This window comes from Rosa chinensis, chromosome 3 (assembly GCF_002994745.2).
Source record: "Rosa chinensis cultivar Old Blush chromosome 3, RchiOBHm-V2, whole genome shotgun sequence".
NCBI lineage: Eukaryota > Viridiplantae > Streptophyta > Magnoliopsida > Rosales > Rosaceae > Rosa > Rosa chinensis.
This window is the reverse complement of record NC_037090.1, coordinates 38,279,945-38,300,988: the sequence shown is the minus strand read 5'-3', so window position 1 is coordinate 38,300,988 and position 21,044 is coordinate 38,279,945. Positions and strand designations below refer to the sequence as shown.

Below are 21,044 nucleotides of genomic sequence, written 5' to 3'. Positions count from 1 at the left end.
CGCCCCGGATTTCACCTCGAAATCCAAAGTGGCCCTGCGGGGCCCACCTTAGAAGAAATTCTACCAAAAATTTGGTGGAATTTCCCCTAAAAGTAGGCTACCCAAACTTGTAGGAAAACATTTACACTTCTAAATCATCCATCCTTATTCTCCTGGAGCCACTCTGCTCCCCAAATTACAACATCAACCAAAAATCACATAACACAAATCACAACTTAAATAACATTAATTTCCTCAGGTAATCAGAGCAATCAAGGACGTTGTGTTCTCCTAATTTGCATCCCAATTTTACTGCTGTTCTTGAAACCCTAGAATTTCAAATCCTCAATTCGAACTCCACACTTTAAAAAAAAAAAAAAAAAGAGGATCAAAGGGTTTCACTTCTGCCCCCATGGTGACTCGAACCCATGACTTCGTACATAGGTAGTGGGTGCTCTAACCACTGAGCTAACACCTTCACACTTCCACACTTCAACCTCCACACTTCAAATCGTTGCAAGCCGCTTAGAGGAAAGCATCTAAGTCTCCTAGGCTTCAAAAGCCCTCAATCAGGAGAATCACGACGGGTCTGAAATCGCGCCGCCACTGCCTTCTCCGCCTCGCTGCACCTTGTACGGCTCAAATCGTGCCACACACTACCACGGACTAGAAGAGAGGGAAGAGAGCTTTCCAATGGGACTGGTGGCTCCCCAATCCGTGGCTAGACGGCGAAGATATTACCGGAGAAAAAAATGGGTCGGGTTTAGGATCGAGTTTTAAGAGAGAGAAAATAGGTTTCCGTTTTTGGAAACTTTCCAAATCAGAAAAATTAATTTAATTTCAGAATTTTTTAATTTATTGGAATTTCCCAAAATAGTAAAAACTTCCGGGGACCCTAAACCCCTAAAAAATAAAACATTTTGAGTAATTATTCTTTCGAAACACTTTCGCTCCCGTCGAACAACAAAATCGTTCTAACGAACACTTTATTAATTTCAGGAAATTTCAAGAAATTAATAATGAATTTCTGGAGTATTACATGTCCCTTGTTGACCATTGTGAGTTTGCAATGGTAATGTATTGGACGACAGTGATGTGTCCAGTTTGAATATGGACGGTTCAGATGTCCTCTTTCTTTATTTTTTTTTTTAACTTCAACGGTTATATTTATAATCTGACTGGCCAAATTTAAGAGAAAAAAAAAAACCACGGCTCTTATTAAATTGATGGTTATTAGTTCTATCTTTATTCAAAAAAATTATATAAAAAAACCCCAGAAAATTGAAGAAAAAAAATCTACCCGTTGGAACAGTAAATTTTAGGAAATTCTACTCATTCTTTCCTAATTCTTCACACCAAACATCTTCCATCTTCTTCAAAAATTTTCATTTATTCACCCATCTTCTTGTTCTTAAATTTTTTTCCCTTAGAAAAAAAGGGTTCAAGAAAGGATTCTTGGAGGCACAATGAAGAGTTGGCCACGTCACGCATCATCCTGTCAAAGACCGAAGATTGCATTCTATATTGCCTACAAAATATGTTTGGTTCATACCTGCACGGATCCATTAAGTATTGAGCTTTGAGTCGTTGATCCATAAGCTCTAGAGTTCTAGCGGTATACTTACAACCTTTTGAAGAGCCACCCCATTGTGATTCCTCATCTTCCAGAGTTTAGATTTGCAAGGCAATAGCAAACATCATCATGGATCTTCGACTGTTTCTCGTGACTGCATCTTCTTAACCTTTCATCAATCATTTTGTCAAACGATTCATTGCAAAAATGGTATGACAAAATCAAAATAAAAAGCAGAATATGGAAATTTGTAGGATTTGGATATGAGAAGTGTTTGTAAACTTGTGAGAGATGAGGGTGACAACAACTCCATTTGGTTTTGCAGAAACATGCAAATCCACTTGGTTCAAATTACAGATTCCTTGGGCTTATAGTGTTACATTGCTTTCATTCAGACTGCATATGGATATATTTTTGTTCTTTCTTGAGTGCTGAAGGAATAGAGTAGGAAGAGAAAAATAAATAAATATGTTATAGAGAATTGGATAATTGTATCGTATTCATCTCACCAAGAGGTTTATATAGGGTTACATCATGTATACAAAAGGCAATACATAATAGCTATACTAATCAATCGCACATTACAAATGTGTCAATCGCATACATTACGAGTCTGTCAATCGCATACATTAAGCAATACCTATTGCATGAATAGTCATTATCATTTACAGCACTCCCCCTTGGATATTCCATGTCAATAGTGTTGCCTCTGCTATGCGCTTCTAAGTTGCGTCGTCAAAAACCTTGCCAAGTAATAAAAAACCTTGTGGGAACAACCTTGGTCGAAGGAGAAAAAGAGCACAACACGCGTGAATGTGGAGTAGTCGACATCCTTCCACACTTCCCCATGTGCCGCTCAAACTCGGTGATGACGTTTTGATCGTTGACTCACTAAAAACCTTGCCAGGTAACAAAAACCCTGTGGGACAAAAATAACCCTAGTCGAAGGGCAAAAAGAGCACAAACATCCTTCACTCTTCAAACATGTAGACATCATACCTCCCCCTGATGTCAAGGTCTCCCCCTGATTTGTACATTAATTATGGGAGTTCGGATAACTTTCTTAATCCGATGCTCTTCACATGTTTCTCGAAGGTGGATTTAGGTAATGACTTGGTAAACAAGTCCGCTACATTATCCTCTGAATGGATTTGATTCACTTCAATATTTAGAAGTGTTTGTTGTTTCTGATTGTAAAAGAACTTAGGTGATATATGCTTGGTGTTGTCGCCCTTGATGAAACCTAACTTCATTTGCTCAATACAAGCTGCATTATCTTCATAAATGCATATAAGTTCATCTGTGGTAGACTTCAAACCGTAAGTTCCTTAAATGTGTCTAACTACAGACCTTAGCCATATGCATTCTCACACGGTTTCATGTAGAGCGATAATCTCTGCATCAGCAAAACCCATTAAGACATCGTTGTCATTTTGATGGAAGGGAGGAGGAGCACGGAAGGTGGCGTTTTTCCTTGTGGAGTCTGATCCCACACTTCCGTTATTTCTTTTCTCTCTATAGGGATAGAACAAGCCCATATCAATCGTACCTCTCAAGTATAGAAAGATTGTCTTTATGCCAATCCAATGGCGGAGTGTTGGCTCAGAACTGTGTCGAGCTAACAAGTTCACTGCGAATGAGATGTCCGGTCTTGTGCATTGAGCTAAGTAAGATAATGCGCCTATTGCACTTGGATAGGACACTTCAGCCTCTAATAAGTCTTCGTCCTCATCCTTTGGACGAAACGGATCTTTTTCAAGCTCAAGACTATGACCGATCATGGGAGTACTCACAGGCTTTGCTTTATCTTCATTAAAGAGCCTTAATAATTTTTGACTATATGCTGACTGATGGATCATAATCCCATCACTACGGTGCACGAGTTCTAGTCCAAGGCAAAACCGTGTTTTCCCAAGATCTTTCATCTCAAATTCGGATTTCAAGTACTTAGCAGTTTCCTGTAACTTATCTAGAGTTCCAATTAGGTTCATGTCATCGACATAAACTGCTACAATTGCAAATCCGGAACTTGTCCTCTTTATAAACACGCATGGGCATATTTCATTGTTGACATATCCCTTCCCAATCAAGTAGTCACTTAGACTGTTAAACCACATCCGTCCAGATTGTTTCAATCCATATAGTGAGCGTCTCAATCTTATTGAAAATGCGCTCTGTGGTTTAGAGCCACTTGACTTGGGTAATTGAAGTCCATCTGAAACCTTCATATATATCTCTGAATCTAGATCCCCGTAGAGATATGCTGTAACCACATCCATAAGCTGCATGTCAAGTTTTTCGGAAACTACCAAACTGACAAGGTAGCGGAACGTTATAACGTCCATTACGGGAGAATATGTCTCCTCGTAGTAGATTCCAGGGCGTTGTGAGAAACCTTGTGCCACAAGGCGGGCTTTTTATCTAACAACCTCATTTTTCTCATTACGCTTTCTAACAAAGACCCATTTATGGCCAATAGGCTTTATACTTGGGGGTGTCAGCGTTATAGGCCCAAATAACTGTCTCTTTGTTAGTGAATCCAATTCAACCTGGATCGCATCTTTCCATTTAGGCCAGTCTGCTCTTGGTTGACATTCCTTAACGGAGTGAGGTTCGATATCATCGTGTTCTATAATTCCTTGAGTAATAGAATATGCAAACACATCATCAAGGATAATAGAATCTCGATTCAACGTCTCATGTACACTAGTGTAATTCATGGAGATCTCTCTATTCCCTGGAATTGGTTCTAACATTGGAGCGTCCCCCAATGATGTCCCTTGGACATAACCATAATCTGAAATATCTTCATGAGACGGGTTATTTATGTTGATGATTAATGGATCTTTCTGTGCCAAACTCGCTTTCTTTCTCGAGCGAGAATCCATCGAACCTTTGGGCCTCCCATGTTTCCTTGCTGGGAGCCTGGCCTGAGCCACATTGTCATCACTATTAGTGGTAGAGGCGCCATGCCCAATACCCCTAGGGGTGGCGCCATGTCCATGATTTTTAGGGACATCAATCCTAGCAGGCACGTTTGCAGTAAGTATAGGTGATCTTGTCACTTTAGCGATATCAAAAAATGCATCAAGCATAGAGTCTGCTACGTTCTGAAGATCGAGAATTCTCCGCACTTCAATTTCAGACTGTGTGGTTCGGGTATCAAGATGAGACAAAGTGGGGACAGACCACGACAATTCATGTCGATCCTGTTGAACATTATTGTTCCTATCTCCTCCTAACAACTGAAAGACTGTCTCATCAAAGTGACAATCCGCAAATCTAGCGGTAAATAGATTGCCTGTCAAGGGTTCTAAGTAGCGGATAATGGTTGGAGAGTCATATCCAACATAAATGCCTAATCGTCTTTGAGGACCCATTTTGGTGCGCTGTGGCGGCGCAATTAGCACATAAACTGTACACCCAAATATGCGTAAGTGTGAGAGATTAGGCTCATATCCAGTAACCATCTGGGAAGCAGAAAAGGGTTGAGTGGCAGTAGGCCTCAGACGAATGAGCACAGCTGCATGCAATATTGCATAGCCCCAAGCAGAAACAGAGAGATTGGTGCGCATAACCAATGCTCTAGCGACCATTTGAAGTTTTTTAATGGCAGCTTCTGCGAGACCATTTTGGGTGTGAACATGAGGAACAAGGTGTTCAACCTCAATCCCAATGGACATGCAATAGTCATCAAACATTCTTGATGTAAACTCTCCAGCATTGACAAGACGAATTGACTTAATGGGATGATCAGGGTGGTGAGCCCTTAATTTAATGATTTGTGCTAGGAGTTTAGCAAATGCAGCATTTCTTGTAGACAATAGCATGACATGTGACTATCGTGTCGATGCATCAACCAACACCAGAAAATATCTAAATGGTCTGCAAGTTGGTTAAATAGGTCCACAAATATCACCTTGGATTCTTTGTAAGAATTGAATATTTTCTTTAGTGTCCTTTGCATAAGATGGTCTCGATCCTAATTTTGCTAAAGAGCAGGCTTTGCAAAATGAAAGATGTGCTTTAGAAGCAACCAGGGAAGTATCCGGTTGAGCCACAAAGTCACAATTGACTTTAGAAGTAGAAAAAGGAACCAAGGAGGTATTTGTGGCGTCAATACCACTTTTTGGCCGCAGGGGGTAGGCGGCACTAGCCTACCTTGGATCGAATTTTGGTTCTGACTTCTTTTCGTTTTGAAAAATGGATGTCCGTGTGAAGTTTTTAATATACGGATCATCATATCATGACCTGGTGTCCCAAACGGTCATGCCTAAGCCTATATATATGTCAAAATCCCATAAGTCATCTCTCATGACATGTTTGGATTCAATAATTGGAATAGTGGTTGCATACAACCCACTAGATCGACACATAAGTTTCTCAAATACTCATTTATATCCGTAGTCATTAGAGGTGATGCAAAGGAACTTTTGTCTATTCTCACAATGTGTTTCCACATGAAAACCATTGGCTCTTATATCTTTAAAACTCAGTAGGGTCCTTCCAGCCCTAGGAGCATATAGAGCTTCGGTGACATTAATACTTGTGCCATTTGGCAACATAAATTGAGCTGGTCCTTGACCATGAATCAATAGTGATGGTCCAGCCATCGTAGTCACAGAAGATCGACTAGGCGTCATCCATAGAAATAGTTGCCTATGTCGCAATATAGTATGTGTGGTGCCACTATCAATAAGGCATTCCAACTCTCCAGGAAACATACTGAAAAATAATAAAGTTCGGAATTAAAACATGTCCATGACATCGAAGAATAATACGATACTTTATTAATAAAGATAGCCATTGATTACATCAGAGGTCCCAAAAAGTCTAATCCAAAATAAAATCAAACTAAGACACATTGTAGTCACTCTATTCATTTGGTAACTTCAATCAAATATGACCAAGAAAGTAGAGAGAGATGTTGGTGGAGCGAGGCTCTCTTAAGTACCATTAATCTCAATGACTTTCCTAGACATCATATTTCATTGGGTGCACCACATAAGAAAGAGTTTAATACAATTGTCATTTATTGACTAAGGCATATTGCCATTACAAAAATTCTTGGAAAATAAAAGGACTAATCTAATCAAAGTCTGCGGCATCCTTGTGCACTTCATCGTCAGCTTTGAAGTACTCTACGGTGAGATGGATGTAACTAAGGCATATTGCCATTACAAAAATTCTTGGAAAATAAAAGGACTAATCTAATCAAAGTCTGCGGCATCCTTGTGCACTTCATCGTCAGCTTTGAAGTCCTCTATGGTGAGATGGATGTCTCCACCATTTTCTTCTTCTTCTGCAAGGTACACTTCTTGCTCCCTCAGGTCCTTGTATGCCCTGTATCTTGAAGCTAGTTGCTCGCTTGCCTTGCATTGCTTGAACCAATACTCACTTGATCCATATCGATGACACATGTCATTGTGGTTGCCTCCCTTTAACTGAGGTGCACATTGTGGGTGTTCCCTAGGAGGGTTGGTGCCACCACCACAACCCATGGCGCCTCCACCACGAGCCATGGCGCCACCACGACGACCAGGGATACCACGACCACCTCTCCCACATGTGGCATTGCCACCACGTGTATCCGCACCAAACCTACTGTTTCCTTCCTTGTTAGGGCGGTTATATGGACCCATACATCCCTCATATCCCTTATTCTTAGGGTTCCGCTCCTTGCGCCCTCTTTTGGGTGCATTATAATTCGCCTCATGAATGCTTTTAGTTCCAATGGGCCTTGAATTATAATTCCTCACGAGTATGTTATCATGTTTCTCAGCTATAGATATGAGATTGATAAGCTGATGAAACCTCGTGATCCGTCCAGCATTGACTTCAGTGCGGTATTACTTTGATACCACAATGGCTGAAACGAGGAAGGTGGAGAGAGTTTTCTCAATTAGATCTTGCTCTGTGACAGGTTGTCCACAAAACCTCAACATGGACTGTAGGCGAAGAGCTTCTGAATTATATTCAGCAACAGACTTGAAATCAGCAAAGTGCAGATTGTTCCATTGAACCTTCAAGTCAAGGAGGAGGGAATCTTGGACATTGCCAAAACGCTCTTCTAGCGCTACCCATAGCTCTCTTGCATCCTTGATCGACATATACTCCAATCTGAGTGCATTGTCCATATGGCGTCGCATCAAGATAACTGCTTGAGCATGCTTTGTAGGTGTTCGCACGAACACACGATCCGGGTTAGGTGCCTGGAAAATGGGTAATATTCCCTTTGAAGTGAGGTGGTTCTCAACATCGGTTACCCAACTGTGGTAATCCGAGCCTGTTGAGTCAAGCATGGGAAAGTCGAGTCTAGGTTCATTCGACATCCTAAAAATAAGCAGAGAAGATATATTAGTTTCGGAGCTAAACTTCCACGAAAACTAAAATAATAAGATTTCCGAGCTATGCTACCAAGAAAACAATTTTCAAGAATCTCTTTTGGATTAGACCAAACAATCATGTTTTAATATGGTCACAATTTGATGCTTACGGACGCTCTTAGTCCGAGCATTATGAACACTCTTAGTTCGTTAAGCGTGAATCCCCACAATTCCGCTTTATTAAATAATCAAACCCATGTTCGTATATTGAAAATCCTGAAGAAAATAAAGGAATTTAAAAGACAAGAAAGCAGGAACTTTAATCTTTAAAACTTACTTGTTGAAATTCGGAGTAGATTAGCTTCTGAACATCTCCCACTTTGAATGGTGTACAGATCTCAAAACGACTCCAATAGGGCTGAAATTTGGAGCTCAGATAGAAGAGACAGAGACGAACAACTTTGATGAAGGAAGAATTTTTATCTGAGGTCCCGATCAAGAAGTTTCGGGGCGTGAAAACAGGCTGATCTGCACAAAAATGAGCGTGCTGCTGTGCTGCATGGGCAGCAGGCGTGCAACGATGCTGTAGGGGCAGTAGGAGGCACACGGGTGCTCAAGGGCTGCAGGAGCAGCGCATGGTATGGCTAGCAAGGGCTAGGAGCTTGCGGCAGTTTTTGGTGAAAGAAATTTCGGGTGTCAAGGTTTTTTTCTTGCCTAGGGCTTGGGTTAGAGTATCGTGCTGATAACATGTTGTAGAGAATTTGATAATTGTATTGTATTCATCTCACCATGAGGTTTATATAGGGTTACATCATGTATACAAAAGGCAATACATAATAGCTATACTAATCAATCGCACATTACAAGTATGTCAATCGCATACATTACAAGTCTGTCAATCGCATACATTAAGCAATACCTATTGCATGAATAGTCATTATCATTTACAACAAAATAAAATAAAACAGAATTGAAGAACCTTAATTGAACAAGATGATTATCAAAGTAACCTATCATTGTAAAATACATACAGCTTATAATATGCACGGTAAAGCTTAAAAGAGTAGAAAAATATTGTGGACACCAGCGTTTAACCCTAACTGCTTTCATTCCCGGAAGCTTGTTGTAACAAAATGTTAGAACAATGCACAATAAGCAATGGATTGTGTACCACAATGAATTGTATATAGATATTGATATAATTATGAAATCAATTGACCAAAGTAAATCAATCCTAAAACACGAACAGTTCTAATATATATATATATACACACACACACAAGGAATAAGTTTTGTTGAATTTAAACAAAGAGAGAATAGAATCACTGACTTGATAATAGATAGAGGCTTGCTTGCAGCAATCTCCTAAGACAGAAATTTGTCCCTACTCTTGTGCTTGTAGTTCCTTGGACGTCTATCTTGCAGGATACAACTATTTGATTCAAGTCGAAGCACTTCGACTTGAATCCTGTCAAACTTTACTATGTGTTTCTCTTTTCAGAAGAAGGAGGGGAGAGGAGAAGCGTACGTTCTGTTTCTTCTTGAGTTCCATATATAGACCTCAGACGAACAGTTGTAACTGTTTGTTCCAATTTCAAACTCAATGAACAGTTGTAACTGTTTATAACTGTTGTTTGATATTTATCCGAAAATCAAACAAGAACCAGAAACAAAACGCAAAAAAAGAACTTATTTTCCTTGTTTGGCCCAAGTCCCCCAAGGCCCATCTATGATATTTAAATATATATTTACATCAGGGCATAGGTCTACTTCCTCACAATTTTGGGCATTGCCTCTCTTTGTCTATTTATTAAGTGTTTTAAGAACCCTTATTAAAGGACATATTCCTTACACCATTTCTTAGATGTGGGAGTCCCTCCCACATTCTCCAACACAAAACTCAGTGCAATATAACCTAAAAAATGGCACTAGACTTGATGCAAAACATGGGAGAATGCCTTGTCTAAACTATAATTGGAGCCGGTCATGAATTATAAGCACCAGGAATTGAACTGTCAATTCTCTCTTGCCACAAGAACCAACAAAACATAGCAAATGTCATGAGCTTCTCCCATTGAAAAACACTACGCGGTCGGTTCAGCCACCCATTCCCCAGCACAAGGATTTGGCTCCTCTGAAACTAGCAAGCAGCAGTAGTCGCGGTACTATAACGCAATGCAATACAATTTCAACTTGAGCATGACACCAAAAACAAAAGTCAGTGGTACCAAAAGACCTAGCTATGAAGATAGATACTACAAAGAACAAAACATGATTTTAGCTACATATTCTGCTTAATTTCCAAAGTGATAATGACCAAAAGAAATCTGAGCAGGGAAGCTTAATTAGTTTTTGCCTTGTTTGCTCCCAAACTGGAATCATTTTCTTCACATCTTAACGTCTACCTACCATGTTAACATTAGTTGAGTTCTGTTTGTTCCTAAATCTCTACATTAGGCATGCATGCAAAAGTTGAGCTAATCGCTACATTTCTTTCATTTGCAAACCCTCAAGGGGTTGCTGCCTCCTCTTTCCAGCTGCAAATTAATGTGAGAAGTCGCTGCATCTGAACCCAAGTTGCTTCAACAGACAGAAAATTCTTTTTAGCTTGCAAAGCTTTCTTCAACGAAGTGTTCTCATGGATACAATGATTAGAAAGCAGATGCTGAACCTTTTCACGCCCAGAATTGAATTCACTCAGTTTGGTTGTCTGTGTGGCATGGGACTGCTCCAATTCCTTCAAGCATGCTTCCGCTGCAGCCAATTTTTCCTTGAGATCTTCTATCATCAACTTTTTTCTATTGATTTGATTCAGCAATTCATATTCTTCCTTTTGAGCTTCAGATCGATGAGCAGATAGTATAGTATTTCACTTCTTGTTCCAGCTCTAACTTCCTTTTAGACACTTCATTCACTTCATCGGTGATTTTGCTAGCTGTGGAATATTTAAACTCGAACAAAGCCAGCTTGCCCAAGACATGTTCAATATTTGCCGACTGAGCTCCAGCTGTGTCGTCAGATTTGAGTAAAAATTCCAACGATGATTTGAAGCTTTGAACACACTCAGATTCCATGACTTCATCAATAGAGAGAGCGGAAATCCTTTGAATTTTGGCCTTTGCTTGAGCAACCTCATACAAATTGGGGATTGAAGCTTCGTTGGTACTGGCCAAGCTTTGTTGGTGCTCGCCGAGATAACTTTCCAGAAACCCCAAAGCTTGGATAGAGCGCCTAGACTTAATACCAAAGCACAAGAACCAGTCAACAGGACAACATGTAAAATGATAAAGAAATACACAAGTTAGAACAGATACTCACGCCTGCAGCAACTGAGGATTGTGATTGCTTCACCTCAATGATTTGGACGTCAACCTCACTACCCAATCCTTTGTTGAGTGCTCCAACTTCTTCCTCACTCCATGCATGCCCAATGCTACATTGTTCAGCAGGCGGTGGTGAAGGCTGCTCGTCGATAGCTTGCACCTCCTCTTCTTCTCTAATTATTTCTCGCTGTCCTCCTGTTTCTTCCACTCTCGATACCTGCCTAATGCTACATTTTTCAACAGGCTGCTGTGCTGGCAGCTGGTCATCTGTTTGGACCTCCATTTCTTCTTCCCTCCCTTCTTTCTGTCTTTCTCCGGTTTCCTCTCTCTCAACATGCTCAATTCTTTCATTTTCACAATTTCTCAATTCAAAGTTCTTCAGAGGCTACAATAACAAACATAAACTTGTAGATTAAATCAAGATTGTACTCATAATAAGAACACAAATAGGCAGGTATAATGAACAAATTATTAACATATAGAAACTAACATCAGTTGGCCATAATAGATCTTGTCCTCTGAGCAATCCTGTATGCAGTCCCTAAATGACACCTCATAATCATGCTACAATAATCATGAAGCACAGGAGCCATTTACTCTTAGACATATGCTTATAATGACAATAAAACCTATATCAGAAATGCCTCAAATGAAGCTGATACAAGTTTGACTAACTTGTGTACATATATATGCTAATAATGAATACTGAAAACAACTTTATTACTCGAGTAAATTTAATAAATTTCAGAGTACATAACACAGTAACTTAAGTCAAAACTTGCTTAAATAAAGTACTGAAATTAAATGGAACGTCAAAAGGTTATTGAAATGAGCTTCTAAAATGTAGAAGACTCAGAAAGTGTGGTGTCTGTAGTCAAGGAAAATATTCTGCGAACAAAGAAGAATAAGCACTCCCAAACATTCAAAACATCAAGTGTTCCCAAATTCATAACATGACTAAAGGAATAATGCATTTGGTCCAACTGATGATGTTGAAAATCTTAACCTGAAATAAAAGTTTCAATGAAGAATAATCTGCATTGTAGTGCACTCAATTAATAATAGTAGCACAAACTTAATGTTTGAACAATGTAATTTAGCAGAATATTGGGTATGCATACTGAGCTGAAACCTTTGCATTTGTATTATTATTATTGAATAGGGACAATCATATGAACACAGAATCAAAAAGTTCTCTAATAACTTTGAAATTTTACCAAGGAAAAATGAACCAAAATTACAATAATTTAGAGTAGAAGATCCTCTAATGCCTGATGCAGTGATGCTCCTACTGATCCATTAAATTATACGCATTCATATGTTAAGAAAATCTAAAACAAGTACTAACCTTATATATTGATCATGCACATTCTTTCTTTGGTGTCGAAGATTTCAAAAGTGAAACCCCTTTAACTTATAGACAATTAACCAGATGAACAAAAACCAATGACAAATTTTTTTTTTTAAAAAGAACCTCATTACAAGCCCAATGTATGTATCATCTCATACAAACTAAATACGAAGCTATGATATAAATCATGCATAAATATATTTGATAATTTCCAGAATCATTGTTATCTCTATCAAATATCAATTATTCCCTTTATATGCAATGCCAAAACTAGTTCTTAAACTGAAGATAATTATGACAAGGTTGCTGTAATTTACTGAAAAGAGCTTTTCACTTTTAGCAAGTGAGTGAATCTGAGCTCAGACGAAATGAAGGGTGAAGGGCAGTCCACTTAAATTGAGTAAGCAATTCTGTTATGGTCTAATATGATATTTCTTCTTAAAAGACTCAAACAATTAACTTAATTAGTCAAAAACTCGTTAGGAGGTTAATATACCATATTGGATTCACAGCAAACACCCAAAATCAATGGAATGACAAAATGACAAATACAGCAATCATGCTAATGAATAACAAATAATGCCATACCAAAACAAGAGCTGAAAATGTATTTTTATTCAAAGAATTTGCAGCAGTAATCTATGACCCCTTCTACAATGGTATAGTACGTACATTGCTCTACATTGTGACAACCTCTGAAGGTGATTTTTAGCTCTTGTTGTATGCTAATAGTAAACCTTAAAGGTGTGAATGTTTAAACCTCCTTTCGGAGCAAAGACACAAACCTTTAAAGTTTAAAATTACAAGTTTTCAGTCCCATACTTATGGTAAACCAGAACTTGTAAACATAAAGATTGCTATGGCAACACGTACGGAATGTTTAAGAGCTCTAATTTAACCGCGACCAAAAAGGCTGAAGTTTTATGTGTTTGATTCAAGGATTATGAAATGTATGCCCATCAAAGCGAATACCGTGGAGATTGTTTTGAATTTAAACAGTGAAGGGAGAATATTTTATTCAGCAATCACACAAAAAAGAATGCAAATTGATCACCAAAGAATACAAAAGGCTATCAGAAATTCCCTAATCAAATCCATTTCTGATGGAATAGCAAAGCAATTTAAGTAGCTAGGTACCTCGGTGACAAATGCAGTACGCCGGTGAAAAACCAAGAACTGGGCTGTCTGCTGCCCCGTAGCTTCCGACGACCCAACGTTCTCTGGCTCTCCCTGCGGCTTCTTACCACTTGATAAACTGACCCTAACCCTCCCACCCCTTTTACCCACTCTAACTGACTAAAGTTGTCAACTTTATGGCTCCTCAGACCCGTTCGGCTCCGTTTCTTCTCGCCTCCATCACCATTTTCACAACCCGCTTGTCTCCTTCTCCCCATCTTAGCATCTCCTTGCACATTCTTCATTCTTTTGTTTCGTTTCAGGATGACAAACCCATTTTTCTTTGCTTTTGGACACAAAACTTTCACTCTCATCATGCACTCACCTTTTGCTGACTTCAGCTAGCTGACGACTCACATGACAACGCGCCTTTAATTCAAGCGGCTTAAATGCCTTTATTTATCCATAGTTAGGCTGTTAGGTGATCATCATCCTATTTAAATTTTAAATTAATTTTTTTTTTTAAATTATATTTTAATTGAAAATGCTTAAATGTCCTTATCAACAGTTAGGTGAGCGACATCTTATTTGAATTTTAAACTTGACTCATATTTAAAATTATACTTTTACATGTTCATTTACGCTTTGATTCTTGATCCACTTGTGCTTTGATCTCGTAATTTTACCTCATCACACTCTTTTAGACTATTAATCAGATCAGTATACTAATTGCAAACCAAAAAATAAAAAGTCAATTTATTTTTCTAGTCCATCTTATAAGGTCACTCTTATATATGATTTTGCAAAATTTCATTCATATTAGAAAGTATCTAACCATGTGATCACTCATTTTACCATTTCAGTTCTATTGGACCCTTTGTTTATTTGTAATGTTTCACCAAGTGGTTTAGTTATAACCATTTGAATAGGAGCATTCAAATTCTTTTACCTACTTTCAAATAGGATGTTGCTCACCTAAATATTGCTAAGGGCATTTAAGCCTCTTTCATTAAAGAGTCACGTCCCTTTAACCTTTCTAGTCCATCTTAAAGGGTCACTCTTGCATATGATTTTGTAGAATTTTGTTCATGTTGGAAAGTATCTGACCACGTGATTACTCATTTTACCATTTCAGTACACTTTATTTATTTGTAATGTTTGACTAAATGGTCAATAGTTATAAAATTTCCAACACACAAAAAGTACTTAAAATAATCTGGAAGCCACTAATCTAATCTTCAAAATAAACACACCATTCTTCCGAGGACGGCAAGTTTCCCACTTTCCCATGCAAAAAAGTTCATCACCAACTTTGTGTATGCACTTGAATGCCAATAAAATGACCTCTTCACCACAATCATAAAGCCAAGAAAACAGCAGCCATACAAATGGCATGCAATCCGGATCAATCTGCAACCCAAAAAAAAAAAACAAAGGTTAATGTTAAAAAAATAGGGTATCAGCTATCTTCAAAGTTCTGAAAGCCGGATAGACGCATGCAAGCATTAAAATGTCCAAGGTAATAAACTTTCAAGTACAACTTTTATACCGAAAATGTTTGCAGCGAAGCACTGAAAACCACTTTGCATGTATTTCTTCTAAAAATGCATATCATACACCATATCAAAGAGATATGCTCTGGGAAAATGGGTTTAAGAGGCTGTCTTCTTAGCCTTATCAAGCAGTGTATTACTCCGGGGTGGTGAATCAGGTACAGAGCTATTGAGATGACCGACTCTTTCACTCCAGTGTGTGGAATCATGCAGGGTGACCCTTTGTCCCCTTTATTATTCTTTGCATGAAGAACTCCCACATTATCTCTCATTTTATGCTTACTATCAGTGGAAGCCTGTCAAAGTGTCAAGAGATGGTCCAGCAATATCCCACCTATTTTTTTCCAATGACCTCATCCTCTTTGGAAAAGCAACTAAAAATCAAGCTCATCTTATGAGGAAAGCTGTAGGCATCTTTTGCAAAGCCTCAGATCAGAAAGTCAGTTTTGAGAAATCAAGGATGTTGTGTTCTCCTAATTTGGATCCCAATTTTACTGCTGCTCTTGCTACTATTTGTGGGATGTCAAATGACTAAAGAGAAATCCCTTGGTTTCACTTTAATATACGAGGGTCTCTAATGTTATCATTTATGATCTACTGAGAAGGTCCCACAAAAAAAAAAAAAAAAATCGCCGAAAAGTAAGATCTTTTCCAGCTGGTACTCATATGATCCTTCCCGACAAGGCCTCTTAATCGCTTTCAGAGGCAGTGTCACTATCAATCCAAGTGGCAATCATTGCCTCTTTCATTCCTCTGTTTCTTCTGAGTGTTAGCACATTCTGAAGCAATGTGACTAACCAAATAGAGATAATCAATACAATGTGTGATGTATTCAATCATGTGAGAGTAATTCATGCTTAACAAATGATGGGTATAAATTCAATGCGACAAAAAAAAAAAAAACAACTTACAATTTATGGTTTATCAAAGGATCTTCCGTTGATTGTCTGCTCTTCTAATCTTTCACCTGTCACTGTACTGATATGTATGTTTAATGAACTGCTCATACCTATCACTTCCCAGGGCTGCAGGTTTTAAAAGGACAAACAAAATGTAACATTTCGCATCCATGTGAGAAACTCAATGCCTTTTAAACCAAAATCAACAATTGGGCAACAAAAATAAGAAGTCCATCTTCCAATATCACAACCTACTTGGGTGATGGTTTAACTTAAAAATCAAAATTCAAATTACACAAATATATATAATATCTTTTGACTCACGACTTATTTTCATTCTATTGAAGTGAAAAATCTTCCCATCACCATGAAAAGATTTGCAAAGCTACTAAAACGAGCTAAAACCCAAATCCATATTGCAAACTTAGGGAATGTCAGAAACCAATAGAAAAATATAAAATTGTAACTTGCCGACAAAGATTCAATGCTCAAAAGCAAATAGTTTCGATTATAGATGAATGTCTGATAAACGAAAGAGGAAGGCATGGACAACTAGCACCAATGTGTAACCTCAACTCAAAACAGATTTAGCGTTGCCAGCAATATACTTATCTTTTTACTTTTTAAAAGGGCAATAATATACTTATCACACTTACATTACTAATGAATGGACCATTAAAAATTCAATTTTCAGTTTCTGACTACCCTTGATTTCAGACTCACTTGTCTTTCAGCTAACAAATTATATTAGTCAGATACTGAACATGCTTTTTTTGTTCCCAGGAAAATATTAGATTTCAAAGGAGCTTGTACTGTTGTTACTGTTGTTTTCCAGGAATGACGAGAGAAAGAAAATTTATCATTTCACTCCATGTTGGCAAATTATAAAGGACAGTGCTAACCCCATGTTAAGTCCATATGACCAAGTTTCCATTCTCAATTTTATTTTTATTTTATTTATTTTTTAAATACCCAGAAATCCTCCTAACACAAAAGCTGGGGGTCTTCTGCTGAACTCTACAATCTTCAGGAGCAAATAGCTAAGTAGGTGTATTGTCAAGGGGTCAAACCCCATGGGAGTAAACCATAGCCCTGACCACTCCTACTAACCTCAAGACACAACGGCTACTCTAACACAACACAGTATAAACAAAAGAGGAAATTCAAGTAATGAGTAATCCTTACATATGTTCAACATTTTATTTCAATTCATGCATACAGAAAAGATTCAATTCACATGTTTGCCAGACAAATTAAGAATACCTTACCAATCATCTATAGATCAAACAATCTTGCGTCGTATCCTCTTTTACTTTCTTAAACCGAGCAAGATGCTGGTGATATTCCTCTAGTTCTTTCTCCAATTTTTCAATAAACTGACTTGTATGTTCAAGGGACTGCTCATACCTATATTTTTCGAGCGCCTGCAGTTTTTAAAGTCAGAAACAATAATAACAGATAAGTTTTAAATCTGGGAGGATCAATGATTTTTCAACCAAATTATTAAGGATGCTTTATAAATAAGCCATACACTATTCAATATCATGATGGGCTGGAGGGTCTGGCCCCAAAGAATAAAAATTTTGTATCATGTAAGGTAGGACTTTCAGTTTATTGAAACACCAAAGCTTCTCATACCCTTGAAAGTTGCATTCATGAAACTACTCTAGTGCATAATGGCCTAACCAAAATCATATCAGAAAATTGGGCAAATGCCCTAACCAAAGTAGGAATTTTTTAACACTTATTGTGTCAAAATATGTAGTTAAAAGACTGAAATTCTTAAGACGCTCTAAATGACTGTAAGATAAATATTAATAACAGACAAAAACTGGAAAAGCTGTTACCACCTTTCTTTAAGGACTAGACAGGAAAGTTCTCCCCACCCCCTTAGTTTATCACATTAACTTCTTTGTTCAGAGAAAGAAAAATACAGAATCCATAGATAACTGAGAGTACCTTATTTTTGGACAGTGTATCTGGTGGTGACATTACTTCCGGCTGCACATAGTTCTTCCCCCGATAGAAAATTATACTATTATTAGATTTGATGTCAATCACTATGCCTTTGCTCAGCCGAGCTAGCTCATCAGCATATTCATGAACCTGTCCTGGCTTACAAGGTTTGCATATAATCTTTACTGTCTCATGCTTCTTCCAATGCAGATGCATATTCAAAACAACCCCTCCAAATACTCCCCGCCTTCCAACTGGCACATAGTTCTTCTTTTTCTCACCAGTTCGCTTAAGATAATGCTTTTCTTCTTCAGTTAAAATTTCAGGATCATGTGTTTCAGCAGAAGCTTTGTGAACCTGGAATTTTCTCAACTTCTCAATCAACCATGCTTCCTTTCGTTTTGCCTGAAAAATACATGACAGGGATGTAAAAGATAATTTACTATATGAGAATATAAATAACAGTGTAACACCAAGCAGGATCAACATTAGTATTGCAGATCTACGCATAAAATGATGTTTGCATAATAATTATACACAGAAAAGCATCCAACCTTTTCAAGTTTGTATCTAATCCTAACTTCCGGATTTGGAGAATTGATCTTCTTTTTGGCCTTTAGACGATAAAATCGTAGTTCATTCAGTTTGGCCTTCTTGGACATTTTAACTTGTTTGGCCACCTTCTTCCCTTGTGTCAAGGAACTAGTTTCATCAAGTGGCTTACCAATTGAAAACCGCACAACACCATTGTCTGTGTTGAGCTCAAACGAAGTCCTACTCATGCATCTGGTGGGTGGCAAATTTCTGAGAAGAGTTTGATACTGATACATATTTGATCGGCCCAGCAATGCAGAATCTACTGGGAGTATGAAAGATGCCATAACCCGGTAGCTTTGCCTTTGTATACACATGTGACAAGGAAGAGAGCCTATGGTTGGCAGAGAGAGGCCTAACACATTTTTGGCCAAACAACAGAAGTGGAGCAACGAATTCCTGCATAAAGAATGACCATCCAGAAATGACTAGGTGATATGACAGTAAAATCATGTTCAAATCTTCAGCACAGGATATGTTGTAAGAACAAGTGTAAGTGTTACAGTGAATGAAGAAGTTGATGGGGTTTGTTGGTTCATGGGGTTGTATCAAATATCAAATATCAATCAGCAGTAGAAATATAGACAAGAGTAGTTAGTGAAGATATGAGAAAGAAGGCAATGCCTAAGCCTGACCTTGTTCCTCCTGCGATGCCCATCCTTGAAAATCCAGCCACAGCAAGAGTCTATCTTTCCGGAGCAACCAACAGCTCACTTGCAATGGCGGATCCAGGATCCGAAACCCGTCTAGGTTAATGTGTTTACAATTTCTCTATATATATATATTTTTTGAGGTTCCAACGGGAGGTTCATCCTCATGCCTTTATTATTTTTTTCAATCAAAACATATAATAGGGGGGACATAAAACCGATGATGAAATGCCTCAGCCTCTATATATTTTATGTATGTCCATACCGCTCTGCTGTTTCCGCCATCTATATCAATTTTGTTGCCGACTAGTATAAAGGGAAATGCCCCAGTGTCAGCTGGACCTGCCTGCTAACCGATGATGAAATAATGTCAATAATTAGAACTTCAGATAATCCGGATAACCTTACAAGCTAGATAGTGCAGAACCGCAGAAGAGGAAAAATTTAAGAGACCTGTTTGAGAAACTCTTGATGCCAATTCTGAAGTGTTTCAAATGATCTTAGAACATTCACATCATAAACAAGAACACAACAATCTGCTCCACATAAAATGCTGCCCTGAGACTTTGAAACCTTTCTTGTCCTGCTGTGTCCCAAATCTGTCAAATACAATAGCACAGATGTGGCAAACAGAACTAAGATTAATTGATGTTTCAGCTGTATATATAGAGAATGCATATTCTAGTAAATGCTTTAATTATTCACTTGCAAAGTCACCAATTTGTCATCAATATGAGGTTCCAGTTTGCATAACTGAAAATGGAACCAGTTTATTGGTTTCAGTTGAGTGCTTGCACGGTTAAGTCTATCGAGAATCTTAAATATGGTACAGGAGATAGCCTTGTATAGCATTTTTGTCCAAATTTGGGAGACATTTGACTACCAACAGCTAAAGCCTTGCTGTATCAAACATAAACATGCGATTTCAAGAATCAAACTTTGGCTCCTCAATTTTTCTTATGGCAAACAGAATTGATCAGAAAAGAAAAGAAATCAACAACAAATCCATTAAAGCCATTACACCAATCAAGAGAGAATTGATCAGGAACACTATTTCAATCAACAAACCCATTAAACCAATCAAGAGATTTAGCAGAAAAGAAGAGAAATACCTCCCGTTTGGAGCAAATCAGAAAACAAAGCAAGCTTGGTTGCAGATAAATTTTTTTTTTTTTTTCTCTTTGGGCTACTATTGGGCTGATGGCTATATATTCCGGGAAAACCCAAATCAAAGACATGACCTATTCTCGCATTTTGGGCGGGAACAATAAAACGACGGCAGCAGATTTGAGAGAGAGTGGCGTCTCTCTCTGTACCAGATGGGTGACCCTGGTTTTGGCCATCGATAAAGCAACGTCACGGACTCTAACGAGGCACGTGCGGTGCAAGTCGGTAAGTTTAAGTCACGTGGGATGCACATGAAAGCTAGAGAGCCGGGGTTTTTGTGACTCTGGGTTTTTCAAATGTAAACCAAAGAAAATTATAGGAGTTAGATTCACCATTCGTCCCTCAATTATGGTGTCAAAGTTAATTAGATACTTTTTTCTTAAAAAAAAAAAAAAAAAAGTTAATTAGATACCTAGACTCTCTCTTTTTTTCATTATTATTTTTTTTTATTAAAGGGAAATTCCATTAGAAATTGACAACTAGCCCATAGAGGTACAAACAATCCCACACGGGGTAAATAACCTAGAAATACAAGAGGCCTAGCCCAGGTTAGTGGT

The 21,044-nt window shown here is 38.1% G+C and overlaps 2 protein-coding genes and 1 pseudogene across 4 annotated transcripts; all 3 read right to left on the bottom strand.

The window, feature by feature from the left end:
• Nucleotides 1-9,859: 9,859 nt before the first annotated feature.
• LOC121052237 lies at nt 9,860-14,104 on the bottom strand. The gene is made up of 3 exons (XM_040516835.1): nt 13,690-14,104; nt 11,197-11,586; nt 9,860-11,114 (listed from the first exon to the last, which is right to left on the bottom strand). Exons 2-3 carry the CDS (start codon nt 11,482-11,484, stop codon nt 10,719-10,721), a joined length of 684 nt encoding a protein of 227 aa, XP_040372769.1. The 5' UTR covers nt 11,485-11,586; nt 13,690-14,104; the 3' UTR covers nt 9,860-10,718.
• Nucleotides 14,105-15,057: 953 nt separating this feature from the next.
• LOC112193599 (uncharacterized CRM domain-containing protein At3g25440, chloroplastic) lies at nt 15,058-19,479 on the bottom strand. Of its 3 annotated transcripts, none has more exons than XM_024333795.2 (6): nt 19,306-19,479; nt 18,631-19,069; nt 18,080-18,481; nt 17,384-17,544; nt 16,133-16,246; nt 15,058-15,078 (listed from the first exon to the last, which is right to left on the bottom strand). In XM_024333795.2, exons 1-4 carry the CDS (start codon nt 19,326-19,328, stop codon nt 17,392-17,394), a joined length of 1,017 nt encoding a protein of 338 aa, XP_024189563.1. In that variant the 5' UTR covers nt 19,329-19,479; the 3' UTR covers nt 15,058-15,078; nt 16,133-16,246; nt 17,384-17,391. The 3 variants fall into 3 exon arrangements, with proteins under 3 accessions (XP_024189563.1, XP_024189562.1, XP_040373113.1); XM_024333794.2 differs by having other exon boundaries at nt 17,389-17,544; nt 19,306-19,477; XM_040517179.1 differs by lacking the exon at nt 15,058-15,078 and adding an exon at nt 15,112-16,014 and having other exon boundaries at nt 17,389-17,544; nt 19,306-19,477.
• A 19-nt stretch (nt 19,480-19,498) lies between these two features.
• Nucleotides 19,499-20,172, bottom strand: LOC121052315 (annotated as a pseudogene).
• Between the last annotated feature and the right edge of the window lie 872 nt (nt 20,173-21,044).

Excerpts from the sequence above, each read along its gene's own strand:
- LOC112193599 (XM_024333795.2), bottom strand. The coding sequence starts at position 19,328 with ATGGGCATCGCAGGAGGAACAAG. Across the intron at positions 19,070-19,305 it reads GGCATCGCAGGAGGAACAAG|GAATTCGTTGCTCCACTTCT; the intron begins GTCAGGCTTAGG and ends TTCTTTATGCAG. Across the intron at positions 18,482-18,630 it reads TTAGATACAAACTTGAAAAG|GCAAAACGAAAGGAAGCATG; the intron begins GTTGGATGCTTT and ends TGTATTTTTCAG.
- LOC121052237 (XM_040516835.1), bottom strand. The coding sequence starts at position 11,484 with ATGGAGGTCCAAACAGATGACCAGCTGCCAGCACAGCAGCCTGTTGAA. Across the intron at positions 11,115-11,196 it reads AATCCTCAGTTGCTGCAGGC|TCTAGGCGCTCTATCCAAGC; the intron begins GTGAGTATCTGT and ends TTTGGTATTAAG.